This window comes from Amphiura filiformis, chromosome 18 (assembly GCF_039555335.1).
Source record: "Amphiura filiformis chromosome 18, Afil_fr2py, whole genome shotgun sequence".
Lineage (NCBI taxonomy): Eukaryota > Metazoa > Echinodermata > Ophiuroidea > Amphilepidida > Amphiuridae > Amphiura > Amphiura filiformis.
The window spans coordinates 31,418,515-31,433,023 of NC_092645.1; the positions used below are offsets into that span (position 1 = coordinate 31,418,515).

The 14,509-nt window shown below is 35.9% G+C and overlaps 1 protein-coding gene across 1 annotated transcript in view; it reads right to left on the reverse strand.

The window, feature by feature from the left end:
* The window catches only part of LOC140140114 (scavenger receptor cysteine-rich domain superfamily protein-like), a 79,141-nt gene extending 68,587 nt beyond the window's left edge, over positions 1-10,554 (reverse strand). The window contains 1 exon segment of the mRNA XM_072161943.1: positions 10,430-10,554. Within this exon segment, the coding sequence (XP_072018044.1) occupies positions 10,430-10,532 (103 nt within the window). The 5' untranslated portion in view covers positions 10,533-10,554.
* Positions 10,555-14,509: the final 3,955 nt, after the last annotated feature.

The window sequence follows — 14,509 nt, forward strand, 5'->3', positions numbered from 1 at the left end:
AAGACAACCCTTGACAAGATGGATGAGCTTTAAGGAATGGTCATTAATAATGCGACATATACTTTTGTTTGTGAGGGGTTTCCCCACTAACGCAAATCCTGTGTGATTGACCATCATTTTGTGGTTACCATAAACAATGTGAAATATACAATGTTTGTTCATAAGCTGTAAGAGTACCCCAAGACAACCCTTGACAAGTTGGAAGAGCTATAAGGGAATGGTCATCAATAATGCAACACACTACAAATGTACCTGTTTGTTTGTGAGGGGTTTCCCCAGGAATGTAAATCCTGTGTGATTGACCATCATTGTGTAGTTAACATAAACAATGTTTGTTCATAAGCTGTAAGAGTACCCCAAGACAATCCTTGACAAGTTGGAAGAGCTATAAGGGAATGGTCATCAATAATGCAACACACTACCTGTTTGTTTGTGAGGGGTTCCCCCAGGAATGTAAATCCTGTGTGATTGACCATCATTGTGTAGTTAACATAAACAATGTGAACTTTGCAATGTTTGTTCATGAGCTGCAAGAGTACCTTAAGACAATCCTTGACAAGTTGGATGAGCTATAAGGGAATGGTCATCAATAATGCAACACACATTGTTTGTGACAGGGTTCCCCCAGGAATGCATATCCTGTATAAAGTGAATGTTCATCAGTTATGGAACATCAACAAGTCCCTATACATCATATAGCCATATGTTCAGAGAGGTGCTTACCTCCATAAGGTACCACACACAGCGTCATCATCCTATATCTTTGTGTCAAAAATTGCTGTGATAGTACGGCGAGTCCACTCTTTCTTCGAAAGCTACGCATGGCGATTTTGTTCGAGATAGGCCAAGCGACTCAGGCTAAGCATATCAATTACACGATATGAGATACCGCAGTGTTTCCATTCATACACGTTTATGCAATCTGTGCATGCTCAGTACCCCATATGGTGTTGCTATTACAAGAAAATTTGATTTGTTGTCAGGTAAAATGCAGGATTTGTTTCCAATACACTAACTTGAAATGCAATACACTAATAAGCGGGGATAGCTGTTTGGTGTAGACATATTTTACTGCATTTTCAGCATAAAGATTTTAAATCGACCGTAAAAATTGTGATATATTAAACTGTTTGAGAATATTATTTATGAAAAGAACGAAATGAAATCCCATTCAGCTAAGACCACGGTGCTGTACACTGGCTATAGTATTAAATCACAAATCTATATACAATACAGCACAGTGAATAAAACTTTCTTTATCTGCGTCAATAATAGAATATCGATTTAAATGGAATTGAATACATGAGTTTGTACACTCGTCACTGAGCGATCTAGCGATCGGTTTCTAGCCAATCAGATAGGACTCCTTTTCTTGACTTCGGAAAGACAAGGTCTCTTATTAGTGAAATACCAATCGCCTGTCGCTCACCGACGGAGTATTAGGACGTGATTCATTTCATGGAAAAAGTATTTATTTAGACGCTGTCGACACTGTGCCACAATAGCCATCAAAATAATCTGTCTAACACGACCACACATTTACATAGGCTATCCGTTTTAAGATATAAAATACAAGGTAGCCAGTCTTGGGTCAGAGTGAGCAACACTAAAACACCCCATTGAACTATAAACACCGTTAAAGAAGATATCATTTCAACAACTCTTCCTAGATACCTTAGTACAGGAGCCAAACGTTGTTAAACAGTGATGAATCCACACTTTTCCTGAGCATATACGTGAACGCAAGTTAACAAGTACATGTTACATATGAGCGCATAAAATTTTTCATGCCTGGAACTTATGCACGTAAACACGCTCTGTTGATAGTGTTGAATTCTGTATTTTTGGAGGGAGCAGCTAAACATTGTCGCTTTATTCTTTAGTTTTATTGCCAATATCAACAGAGAAATCACAGATTTTCTGGTTAAGTTGAATGGCAATGACTGACGCTTCATAATAATGAGATACCTAAAAAAATTCTTAGAGGTAGTTACCTCTGTGATAAGCTTGTGATAGTTATCATGGAGTGCATCTTCATGATTGATGGTCACTATCACAATCTTAATTCCAGAGTTAACTTTCCAACAAACTTCCTATGAATCGTCTGAACCAGGCTAGTACCTTCCTGCACATGAGAGTGGTTACCCCGGGACACCATGACAGTAAAGCCGGGAGTGAATGACCACAAAGTGTTGATGTTTTTAGCTATCTTTTAGAATCGCTTCTCATGAACGACAAATGATTGACCAAAATACATTAACTCAAGCCCACAGGTGGAATGCATTCAATAAAATGGCCTGGTATTTTGAACATAAAGGAACAGATGCATTATCTACCTACTAGCTCTGAAAAAAGATTATCAATAAATATAACATACCGTAAAACCTCGTCTATAAGCATATATAGTGTTTTGGATGAAAGCTAAATTAATACGATAAATGCGTAAACATACCAATACAATAGATTGGTCTTACAATAATACTTGTTTGTATATGGTCATTTTCACAGTAAAGGGTGTAACTTTTGATTTTTTGGGTCAAAATTTCAAACCACTTAAATATGTTTCTGTTTACTGAAATCATGCATAGAAGCAACTTAAATTCAAATTTTTTTTTTTTTTAAAGCATAAACCTTTTGATTTCTAATAAAAATTTCACATTTCCATAACATTTTGGTTAAAATCTAAGAAAAAATGTATTTTACATAACCTCAGAAAATTATGACATGAAAGCTGGAATACATGTGAAATCCCATTCCAAAGTAAGTCAACAGATATAAGTTAAATTTTATACCATGTTTTGCTATGTTTGTAATTGCAGTTTTGAAAATTTTTAACATCAAGTGTCATTTACAATGGAAATTTCCAAACCTTAAACATATTTTTTAAGTTTTAATTGGGTTCCTAAAATAATTTGAATGTCTAACTTCATGTACAAATACTACTTGATGAAAGGAACCTCCCAGCCAAGTTTCACAGAAATTGGAGTTATTTTTTAGAATTGGCAATTCAAGCGATTTGTGTTTCGGAGGCTTCAGTTAACAACGCAGGTGATCATAAAAGTAAAATATTTGGCTAACCACTACAAGTTGACATAAAAAATAGGTAAAAAATATCACAATTACCAATTTTCATGCTTTGCTTCTAAGTATTGAATTTCAGTTGTGACAAAAATTAAATTATCACAGGAAGTCATTTTTTTTGTTTCGGAGGCTTCATGTTAACAATTGTTAAACATTGCAGAAGTAGTTTTTTTGAAAACAACAGTGTTGGGATCATCTAAGCTGTTATTTTCTTGTGTATATTGAATCAATGATTCTATGCGGCAGATATTGTAGATTTATCACATGTTAATTTTTTCACCCATTTGTTAAGTATGGTGTTTTTTGCATGTGAAGCCTCCGAAACAGGCTTTTTGGGTATCAGTATATTTTTCAAACATAAAACCATAATGTCAAATTTTTTTTTAATTTATGACATTCTGCACATATCAAGTAATAATTACAATGCAGATATCAGTATGAAACACACCAATTTAGATATGCATAGATGATAATTAATCTTATTGTTGTTTCGGAGGCTTCATTTGTTTCGGAGGCTTCAATTGTTAACGGAAAGTTTGTATTGAGTCCCATTTTCAAACGGTGATATATATCTCCACGATTTAAAAACATGTGACTTGAGGATCTACTTTGCTACATTTTGATAAATAGATTGGATGAGCTCTTTTATTTATATTTGCACAAGCTTGCTGAACAGTTTGTTTCGGAGGCTTCAAAAAGTTAACGGAAAAAGGGCTCTTTGAAGTCAAGATTTTATAAAAATTTTAAAAGCTTGCAAATCGACTAATTTTTGTTACCCATTTCAAGTTAAGATAACAACTGTTATGAATCAAGAAGAAGTGAAGAAATAACCAAGAATTATGAACCAAAGCTACACCCACAAAGTTTGTTAACAATTGTTAACGGAAAATGAAGCCTCCGAAACGACAAATATCGAAGTCCGGTTCTCAAAAATACAGGGCTGTTCACAATTAAATCTAATGTGGCAGTGTTTACTGAACATATGACTGTACTTTCAGGATAAGAAAAATTATCCATGAACTAACTAAAGAAAACACAGGGTTTTACAAAAATGTTACTGTTTTTATAGTTTTTCAAAATGGCAATATTAAGTACATTTAAGCTTGCTAAAACTGAGCGCAGTAACTCCCAAAGCTGATTATGCTACCCAAGGTAGCTGCTAACTAGATGACTTATGTGGCCAAAAATCATGGAATTCTGTGGCTTTATTAGAACACTACGGATTAAAATGTTAAAAATCCAAAGTTACACCCTTTACCGTGAAAATGACCATATGCTTGGATCTCTAATTTATTTGCTCAAACTTCATAATGGCGCCTGGATTAATTTAGCTTTCATCAGAAGCACTCTATATGCTTGTAGACAGTAGTATGTTCAAGGTATTATCTAAAGGAAGTATTTTGGATAACTGATAAATGGGAAATTGTACTACGTAAAGATACATACGGGATGTATGTATCTTTAACTCTTTCCATGCAGGTGTCGACTGCAGACAACAAGTTTAATTTCTTTTCAAAAATTCAAAAATTTCAGAATTATACATTTTTATGACCATATTTGGTATCAGCATGAAAAATGCATTAAAATGAATACAAACAAGCCTAGTATTGGTTCAGTGGTTCTTAAAATAGCTCTTGATATTTTGAAAAAATATCTTAAAACATGGATTTTTAATATTGAAGCCTATGGCTAGCATGCAGAGCATTAAAATACTCCAAACTAAAGGGCTATCTTTGTTTTAATTAGTACACAAATTAAATCCTTTGAACGGAAAGAAGGATATCCTTTAAGCAAGGTCAATTTTTTAATTGTTTAGAATAGCTATGTGCTACAAGATTTTGATAAGCCTAAATGATTTGACTTATCATAGAAACACACTTTTAAGTAAGAGTTTTTCAAAACTAATATTTTGGTTTTGTTTCACTTTGTAGGTGTTGTTTTTATTTGTTTCTTTTTCACCTGGCTTTGCTTGATCTACTTTGCTTTGCTTCACTGTGTTTAACTCTCTTCACGCGGGTGTCGACTGCAGACAACATGTTTCAATTTTTTTTTTAGAAATTCAAAAATTTCAGAAATGATCATATTTGAAAATGCATTAAAATGAGTACAAACAAGCCTAGTATTGGTTCAGTAGTTCTTAAGATAGCTCTTGTTATTTTGAGAAAATATTTCAAAACTTCAACTTTTTCCGTTGTTCAAAGCGCATGGCTAGCACGCAGAGCATTAAGGTTATACTGCTTTGTTCTGCTTTTAGCTGAATGGTTCCGCAAAGTTTTCACAATGGCTGACATATAACTGATGTAAAGTTATTAACTAAAATTCAATTCATACCTGTCTCTTTTTAACTTTTCCCTTAACCAAATCTCAAGATTTTATTCTCTGAATTTTCATCACAACTTACATTTTTCCTTTCAAAAATTCAAACAGGCTAAAATGGACTTCCCAATTACAGTAAAATCACACCATGTGCAAATATGGTAGCTGCGCGAGTGTGAAGTGCTCCGATGCAAAGAATGCGTGCACACAGAAATCATTGCACCACATATGTGTACATCCATATCAAAACGATGCACTTGTCGGCTGCTATATGTGTCTCGTTTCACATGCTAGCTAAGAATAAATACTAGACTCATCTCAAGTGGAGGTCACTTCAAATCATCCCCAAGTCACATGGTTTAGGAATACTGAAAGAGCATTCCTTAACCATGAGACTTGGTGATTATTTGAAGAGATCTCCACTTGAGATGAGTCTGGTTTAGATTTTTAGCTATTATGTGAAATGAGACACATGTAAGTCACTGGTGGTCATTCATAACCTCATGAATATATGCGATGCGTATGATCCAATCATATTTGTGACTCGGCACCTGGTCAATTTTGTTTTCTTCCGTGTTTAGAAAATTATCATAAGCTTTACATTGATATATCATTTGACTTCAAACAATATCCAGAAGCAGAGAACTATGGCTTGTTAAACTTTGCTCCTTCAGTAAAAGGGTACATTATTTTGCTGCTACATTATTTCTCTTTTTCCACATTGCTGTTATTACATATCAAATTGTCATAATCATCCCCAAGTCAACAAGGTTCAGGAATGTCCTCTCATTGTTGATTGTTAGTTAACCCACCACTTGAACAGGATTTGGCCAAAGCAAACAAAGACTAGATCTATTTACTAACTCTATACATAAGTATAAGCTTAGGCCTATTATCCTCTTCAACAATAGGATTAAAGATTGGCATTTGACTGACACTAAAATGAGAAACATGTAGGACAAACATTACATTTTGTAGGTAAATATGAATACAACCTTTGCTGCTACATTATTTCTCTTTTTCCACATTGCTGTTATTACATATCAAATTGTCATAATCATCCCCAAGTCAACAAGGTTCAGGAATGTCCTCTCATTGTTGATTGTTAGTTAACCCACCACTTGAACAGGATTTGGCCAAAGCAAACAAAGACTAGATCTATTTACTAACTCTATACATAAGTATAAGCTTAGGCCTATTATCCTCTTCAACAATAGGATTAAAGATTGGCATTTGACTGACACTAAAATGAGAAACATGTAGGACAAACATTACATTTTGTAGGTAAATATGAATACAACCTTTATGGACATTTTGCACTGTAACTCGAAATACAATTTATTTATTCATTTATTATTTATTTGGCAAAATTGACAACAATACAGAAAATAACAAATATGCAATCAATCATCATCACAAGAAACACACAACCAAGTCAATGAGCCAGGATAACCCATAAAGTTGGCTAATTATAAATAAATTTGCCGACTTTAGGAGCGGTTTGAGATGGATGGTCACATTTTATTATTTGTAAAAAGGCAAACACAAATCAAGGTCATTAATATATCACAATTGACCGCAAAATGCATAATTGTACCAGCGTAAATATTAGTAACCTCCGTGTGCACTGTGTTGTGCATCAAACAAACTTGGATTGCGCGCTACCATATTGAACAGATTGTGATTCGCACTTCTGTTATTGGTCGTCCTATTTTATTAGCCTGTTCAATTTTTGGAAAGGCAAAATGTAAAAATTGTTTAATATTTTTACAAACTTTTGAGGACAATTTTGCATTATTTTGTAAAGTGAAGAGATGAAAGTGATGGTTATGATATTGATTGAGGTTAATAACTTTGCATCGGTAATATGTCGGGGATTGTCGGGCAATGTGAAAAACGTAAACATTTTACTTTGGACCTTGGAATATCCCTCGGGGCTTGGGATATTAACCGGTTCCAAATGCAAAATGATGCACAGTTATTAACCTCTAATCGATAAACCTGTGTGTCTGTGTGTGTATCTGTCATCTAACAAGTTTTTGGGACGGATGTATGGTGTATATGCGAAGACTATGAATAAAGTAGGAAATATCCCTTTAAATTCACATTTTCATCAAAAAAATGTTACCTGTCAGCAGAAAGCCTTAAGTTGCAATTTGCATCCAGATTGCAGACGTGCAGACTAAACAAAATTCATATCGAATTTAATTTTTTCCACTATTTATTTTTAAATTTTAATAAAATTGTACGGTAACTATTTTTTATGTTTTTTGTACAATGTAGTTGTTATTTTTTGCAGATTCTAACTACATGTAGCCTACCATTGTTTTGGTATTTCAGTCTACATTGTTTTGTACAACCATTGACTCAATGCTACAAAAAGTTCGCAAAATCTAAAGGGATGCCATTTACAATCCCCACCGCAGAGGGAGTTGAATTTAAGGCTAAATAAACACCTCAAAAGAAATAAGTCCCCCTCTGAACATGTCGTCATAACATCGTAAGGTTTCGTTTTGTACCAACAAAACTAACTTTGAAATAATTATATGACTGTTTACTACGTGCTGTGTGAAAATGAGAGATTTCCATGACTTCAGGGCTGAATGAGCCTAAATTGAAGACAAAAAGTGCCCTTTCCAAAAGTCACAAAGTAGGCCTATGCTTGTTAACTGCAAGGCGTATTGGGACAAGGAATGGAACTGGCCATCTTACAACTCACTGTGCTGAACTCTGCACCAAGGGGATTTGCATGGCTGAATGATCAAGAATCGATACACATTACAGTAAATGTTCACTTGGTGAGGATTTTAAACTGCACTCAAACACATGGGGTTTTCCATTAGTATCAAGCCATGAATCAACTTTTGTGACAAGCATAGGCCTACTTTGTGACTTTTGAAAAGGGCAGTTTTTGCCTTCAATTTAGGCTCATTCAGCCCTGAAGTCATGGAAATCTCTCATTTTCACACAGCACGTAGTAAACAGTCATATAATTATTTCAAAGTTAGTTTTGTTGGTACAAAATGAAACCTTACGATGTTATGACGACATGTTCAGAGGGGGACTTATTTCTTTTGAGGTGTTTATGTAGCAACATATGTTCAATATGTACCTTGCAATAACACAGACATGTATGGCAGCCTAGTTGGGCTTCAGGTGATGACACATCAAATGATGTAAACAGTAATGACAAGAGCTGGTAATTCAAAGAGGGCTAAAGGCCTATTGCTGTCTTTTTGTGTACTAAGTATACACTTGAGGGAGATGAGTACTTGTCCTGAATTACTGTGAAAGATGGGGTTACTGCGCTTATTGCAAGCACAATGAAAAATAAAGTTTAGATTTCGCTAGAAGCTAAGCGTCGAAACTTTTTTTTTTTTTTTTTGGAGAATGTGAGCTCATCAAGCTTAATGAAAATGTGTATTGTTTTATGATGCAATCAAAGTAAATGAACTCCACAAAACATTCCTAATGTGACTGGGGAATCCCCATCTTCCAAATCAACATTGCAATAGGGGAGAGGGGAAGGATGTTGGCCAATGTTTTGGTGTGAGAACCTTTTTCGCCAGGAATGTCTGAATGAGAAGTAAAAAAAATCCATCTGAGACTGACATTTCATATTCGTCAAAAGACGTCAATATCTTTAGAACCGGACCGGAACTGAATGTCGGATTCACATGAAATTTTCACATATGTGACGCGATCGAGGGAAATGAGTCAGATGTCGCTAATATTGATTTTGAGATGTTTTCCATTGTTTTTAACGATTGATAAATTGATGTAACTTCGCAAACAAAAGTCGTATCAACATTGGGTTTTTAGTTCCTGAAAGCTCTAAATTTAATGCCCTCTTTAGAAACCTATGTAAAACTCATTTTTAAACAGAGTCGACATATTCCCCTTGATCATGTGTCATATTGTGTTACCCTGCCCTGTTAGATATTGAATGTAACTTTCATCATATCAATTACACACACACAGACAAACAATTAGACTATATGCGGAGAAACAATTCACAGCCTCAAATGTGCCAAAATGTGCTTAATTTTGAACAGACACAAGCGAAAGGAAAGAAACATATTCCACCGGCGTACACTCGAAATTGTAAATTGTTGACCCTAATTACAATTTCCAGTGTACACCGGTGGAATATGTTTCTTTCCTTTCGCTTGTGTCTGTTCAAAATTAAGCAAATTTTGGCACATTTGAGGCTGTGAATTGTTTCTCCAAGATATAGTCTATAGAAAATACCCACTTGCGTTTGTTGTTGTTGTTGTTGTAATTATTCAGAGTTTATTCCCCTGATAAGAAATCAAATGGTGTAAGTGTCCCTTTCGTATCAGAGGGTGTGAGATGGAACAGCCAAATCCCAGCAAAAACAACCAGTGAGAATGATGAAGCGATCCATCGCAATTGACGTCATGTAAAATTGCAGATGACACTCACAAACTAGGTATAGGTGAATTCAAATTTGCCATCAAATTGCATCGTTTTATATATCAAATTAAAGCCCTTGAGTAAACTAAGCCAAAACTGAAAACCTTTTTTTCATAGCACTTTCCGTAGCAAAGTTACATCTTGTCAAAGATTGACTTTCATCAAAAAGATTCAGCTAGCAAAATTCCCCAAAGCGGCATTTCGGGGGTGTTTCTAGATCTTAGTCTCATGGCGATGGCAGCTTTTTTAATGGAACTGCTATCAAAATCCTCTAAAATTCCATGTGCGACTTGATTATCACCATAAAAATCATATATTTGGGTCAAGTGAAGTATAGAAAACATATTTATGTAGGTTTCCTTCACCCACCTATTCTCGAAAAAAATTCAAATTTCTATGTAAATATGCATTGTGTTGGGGCCCCGGTCTCGGCGAATTCGCTGACTAGTAAATGTGTTAACTAAGGTTTGCCTAGGTTACCTACACAAACCATGCGCATGCATGAATGAAACATGTAAACTATATCAAGTTTTAAGCTTACTTCAAGTCTTCAACATCACCATAATCGGAAAACAACACCACTTATACTACTTACCCGAGGCCAAACTAAAGCAGGAAACCAATTTCATAAAAATCACAAGTCCAAAAACAGCCAATTTTGCAGAAGAAGTTGTACTTTTTTCGCAAGAAATTTTCATGTTTGGCGAAGTGTAAAATCAGCTCGTCTACCATGCCTAAATCACAGCTCGTAGGAAAAAGCTCAATTTTCATTGGTTGAGAAGTTAGAAAGGGTTTAGTAGTCTTTGTACAAGTCCGAAACTACAGCAAAAGCTATTTTAATAAGTTATAATTTAATAATGAATGCGTCAACACTTTTGTGAACAACTTTAAAAAAACACCTCTTTGTAAATAAGATAAGTGAAAAATAGAAGTTCTATTGAACACATACTAGAGTATAAAATATCACGAAAATGTGTGCTTTCTCCATTTTGAATATTAACATTTTACCAAAAACTTTCATTAACTTGAGAGAGAAAGAAAATCAGGCAGACAGACAAATATACAGTGTGTGTGTGTCTGATATCAAAGACTCTTCAGTGCCGAGTCACCTGACAGTATCATAATTCAAAGACGTCTCATAAATCCATATAGGGTATAATCTTCTTCCACGGTAAACCAAACAGCTTCCGTGGTAAACCTTATAGCGCCATCACTTGATGAAAGTACGTTATTAGCAGGCGTGAGTTAAAAGCTATCTGGGCTAGAACTATTGCGACTGTAGGGATGAGCTTGCCTATATACAGGTAAAAAAACAATACTTGTGGCGGTTATAGGCCTATTACATGTCTAGTTATGGGCAACGGGGGTGGAAAGTAGGGTAGGCCTACTACGGGGATGTGCGACAGATTCGGGGTGCATTTTGGTTTCTTGATGGCCCTCAATTTCATGAAAATTTGGTTTAAGAAAGATTGTTTTTATTTATTTATTTTTTTAAAATTAATTTGTTTCCCAAATTTTTATCGGAAAGTGTGCCATTTTTTTTATTGTTACCATGGCGTGCGATAATAAATAGGCCTATTAATATAATTTTTAAATGCTATTTTATTATTTTGTTATTAATTGAAAATCTAAAATAGTATAAAATCGTACTACTGATGCCTTAAATTAAAGTTTAAAACGTTCTTCCAATATTAATAAACTATTATTAAATAATTCCTAACATCTCGGACAACATGCCCCCTCCCCCAGCAACACACACACACCCCACACCCCTACACCAACAACCACATGCCAAGTCTTGGCGAAAGTCTACCTTGCACATCGTGCACGCGCGCGTGCACCATCCAGCATTGTCCCGCTAACACTACCCTATTACGAGCAATTGAATAGCCCGTCAATCATGCACAGTGGTTGCTCCTGGAAGGAAGATTATACCCGAAGTGACGCGGTTGCTCATGGAAGACAAGAAGGATTATACCCCTTTTCCATAAATCACATACTCCCTAGTCTCAAAACCCAGCCGCAAACGATATTGTGAACGTGAACTGGCGCAACGGGAATAATTTTGCGAGTAGGCCTAATCAGCATGATCACAGGGTTGTAGCTAGCCCAAGTGCCTGCTAGCTACTGCTAATTTTACTATCCAATTTATGAATTAAATCGCGGGCTCGGGATACACTCTTTCTAGTGAACGTGAGAAATCGGAGAATGCTAAAAAAATGTTGCTCTTTTTCATAATTGAGCTTAAATGCTGCAGAATAACTTTGCTCCCTCGACGACATTTTGCAGACTTTCAATTCTCCGGACACATCAAAACTGTTTATTGGTTATTTTCGGAGCATATATTTTTTTACAGATTTCCAACTGAGCCGCGAATTTTAGTTTTAGGCTTAGGGAAACTGGGGTAATTGTGGCCCCCTTTTGCATTTTTACCATGTAATTCTTTAAGTATGAACTGGAGAAGTAAAATTTCTGCATGAGTGGATAGAGGCAATGGGTACCTATGTGATAATGAGCTAAATATATTGCAATTTGCATAATAATTAACATGTTTTAGGGGCCACAATTACATGTGGCCCCTGAACAAAATAAAGAATTTTAAGAGTATTGTGAATCCAGTTCTTCCTGATAACTATTAATAACATGTTTTACAGTCATTGCGATAATTCTAGGCCATTTGGACTGGTTTATTTACCAGAAAAGGGCATTTTAAGGCATTTTGTAAAATACTTGTTATTATGCTAATTTTTGCATGCCGAAACTGCGGCCGGATCTGACTGTTCATTATACTTCCTTGTTTTGACTTGAAAACATACTAAATATGTCTTTTTGTTTCAATAATGACCCCAAATGGCTAATTTGATTAACATATAACAGATTAATGACCAAAATAGCTTTTTAGGGGGTCAGATGCAAGTAATTTGCTTAAGACATGAACAGGGGCCACATTTATCACAAGCCGGGTATTACATAATATGCAAATTTAGCTCATTAAATAAAAAATTTTTTATAAAAGTGTTATATCAATGGGAACTGTTATGATTACCTTTCATGTCAAACACATACAAAATAGTCAGTGATACAACCAATAAGTACCACCCTATGAATAAAAAGTGGACTTGCCACTTTTTAGAGCCATTTGCGATGTCGCTCCGCTAATTAGACCCCCCTCATAAAAATTTTAATGCTATTTGAATATTTTTTCACCAAACAGTAACATAAAGACCACTCTTTCATACAATACAAAGTTAAGTCACCTAGACCAATGCTTAGTATAAAGACACCCTGATAAAGACAAAGGGGCCACAATTTTGGCTGTGGCAAAACAAAATTTTCAACCCAGTTTTGCTAATATTTTGTCCTGATTTTTGTAACATTTTCGTTCCGGTATTATTGGCAGTTATTTTATATATGTTTTCAGTTGTCGGGTTATTTCTTTCAATTTTTGGGAAATCAGACCGAAAAAGTAGACCTTTTTCTTTTCCTCCCTTTTCCGCCCTTCAATTTTTGTAGGGGACACTATACTGCCCCACTGGCTATGCCCAGGCCCGTACGCAGAGTGGGGCCGTGCGGTGAGGCAAAAGTCCTCAAAAAAATCCTAATTTACGACCGTAGTGAGCAAAAAAATATGTTTTTATGCTTTTTTAGTCAAAAAAAGGTCCAAAGTTTGTGAAGAAGGTCCACTTTTTACAAAATCGCCCCTGGAAAAAAATGAAACACTTGTTCAAAATCAGCCCCCCGCAAAAAAAACGGGCCTGCCTATGCCACCGCTCGATCACTCCCCTCCCTCTCCCTCCCTCTCCCTTCTCTCTTTCTCTCTCTGTCTCCCTCATTTTTTTAAAGACCCGGGGCTGCAGGCCCCAAAGCCCCACTCCCTGGGCAGTGGGCACGCGCCTGGTTTACCGTAATTTGTTGATCTATTTTGAGCCACCTAATCATAACATAAGTTTTACATAACCCTACCCCTATCAATAAAATACAAGTGTCCATATTTCTCCGAATTCATCCCATGCACGTGTGCAAGAGTCAGGCCACGAGGTTATAGGCCTGAATGTTTCCGTGAGGGCCTACCATTTTTCAAGTCATTTTTGAATATATTTTTGAAAAGTTGCCGCCACAATGCGTGCCAAAAATCGCTCCCCTCCCCCCTCGAAAAAAAAAAAAAAATTCATTGTTCCCTCCTTTTTTGCCTTGCCAAAATATTCACTCCCCCATGACTTGGGATTTTTGTTACTTCAAAACGTTGGATATGACTCGATTTTGCCAATCTAAGTGTTTTCTGGGACCATTTGTCAGAATTTGCACAGATAGATATGATGTTTGCACAGGCAGATATTTGCTAAACATAGGAAAGCATATTCCGATACAGTCACCTTCTTTCCGATATGCTGCATCTAGCCCCAAACTGTAAAAAAAGCACGACGTATGTGATATCACAGACCCCCGTATGTGAAATCACTGACCCGTCTTTGATATCAGAGACGTCTTTGAATTAGCAGTGCCCCCGAACTGATATACAGACATAGGCCTACACTACACAGACTTTGGCAAATACTTACCAATTACACGGACAGCGTGGCCTAGCGGTTAAGCATAGGACTGTGAACCCAAGGGTCAAGGGTTCGAATCCCAGGTCCGGCTCTTTGTGTCCTTGAGCAAGACACTTCACTCTACT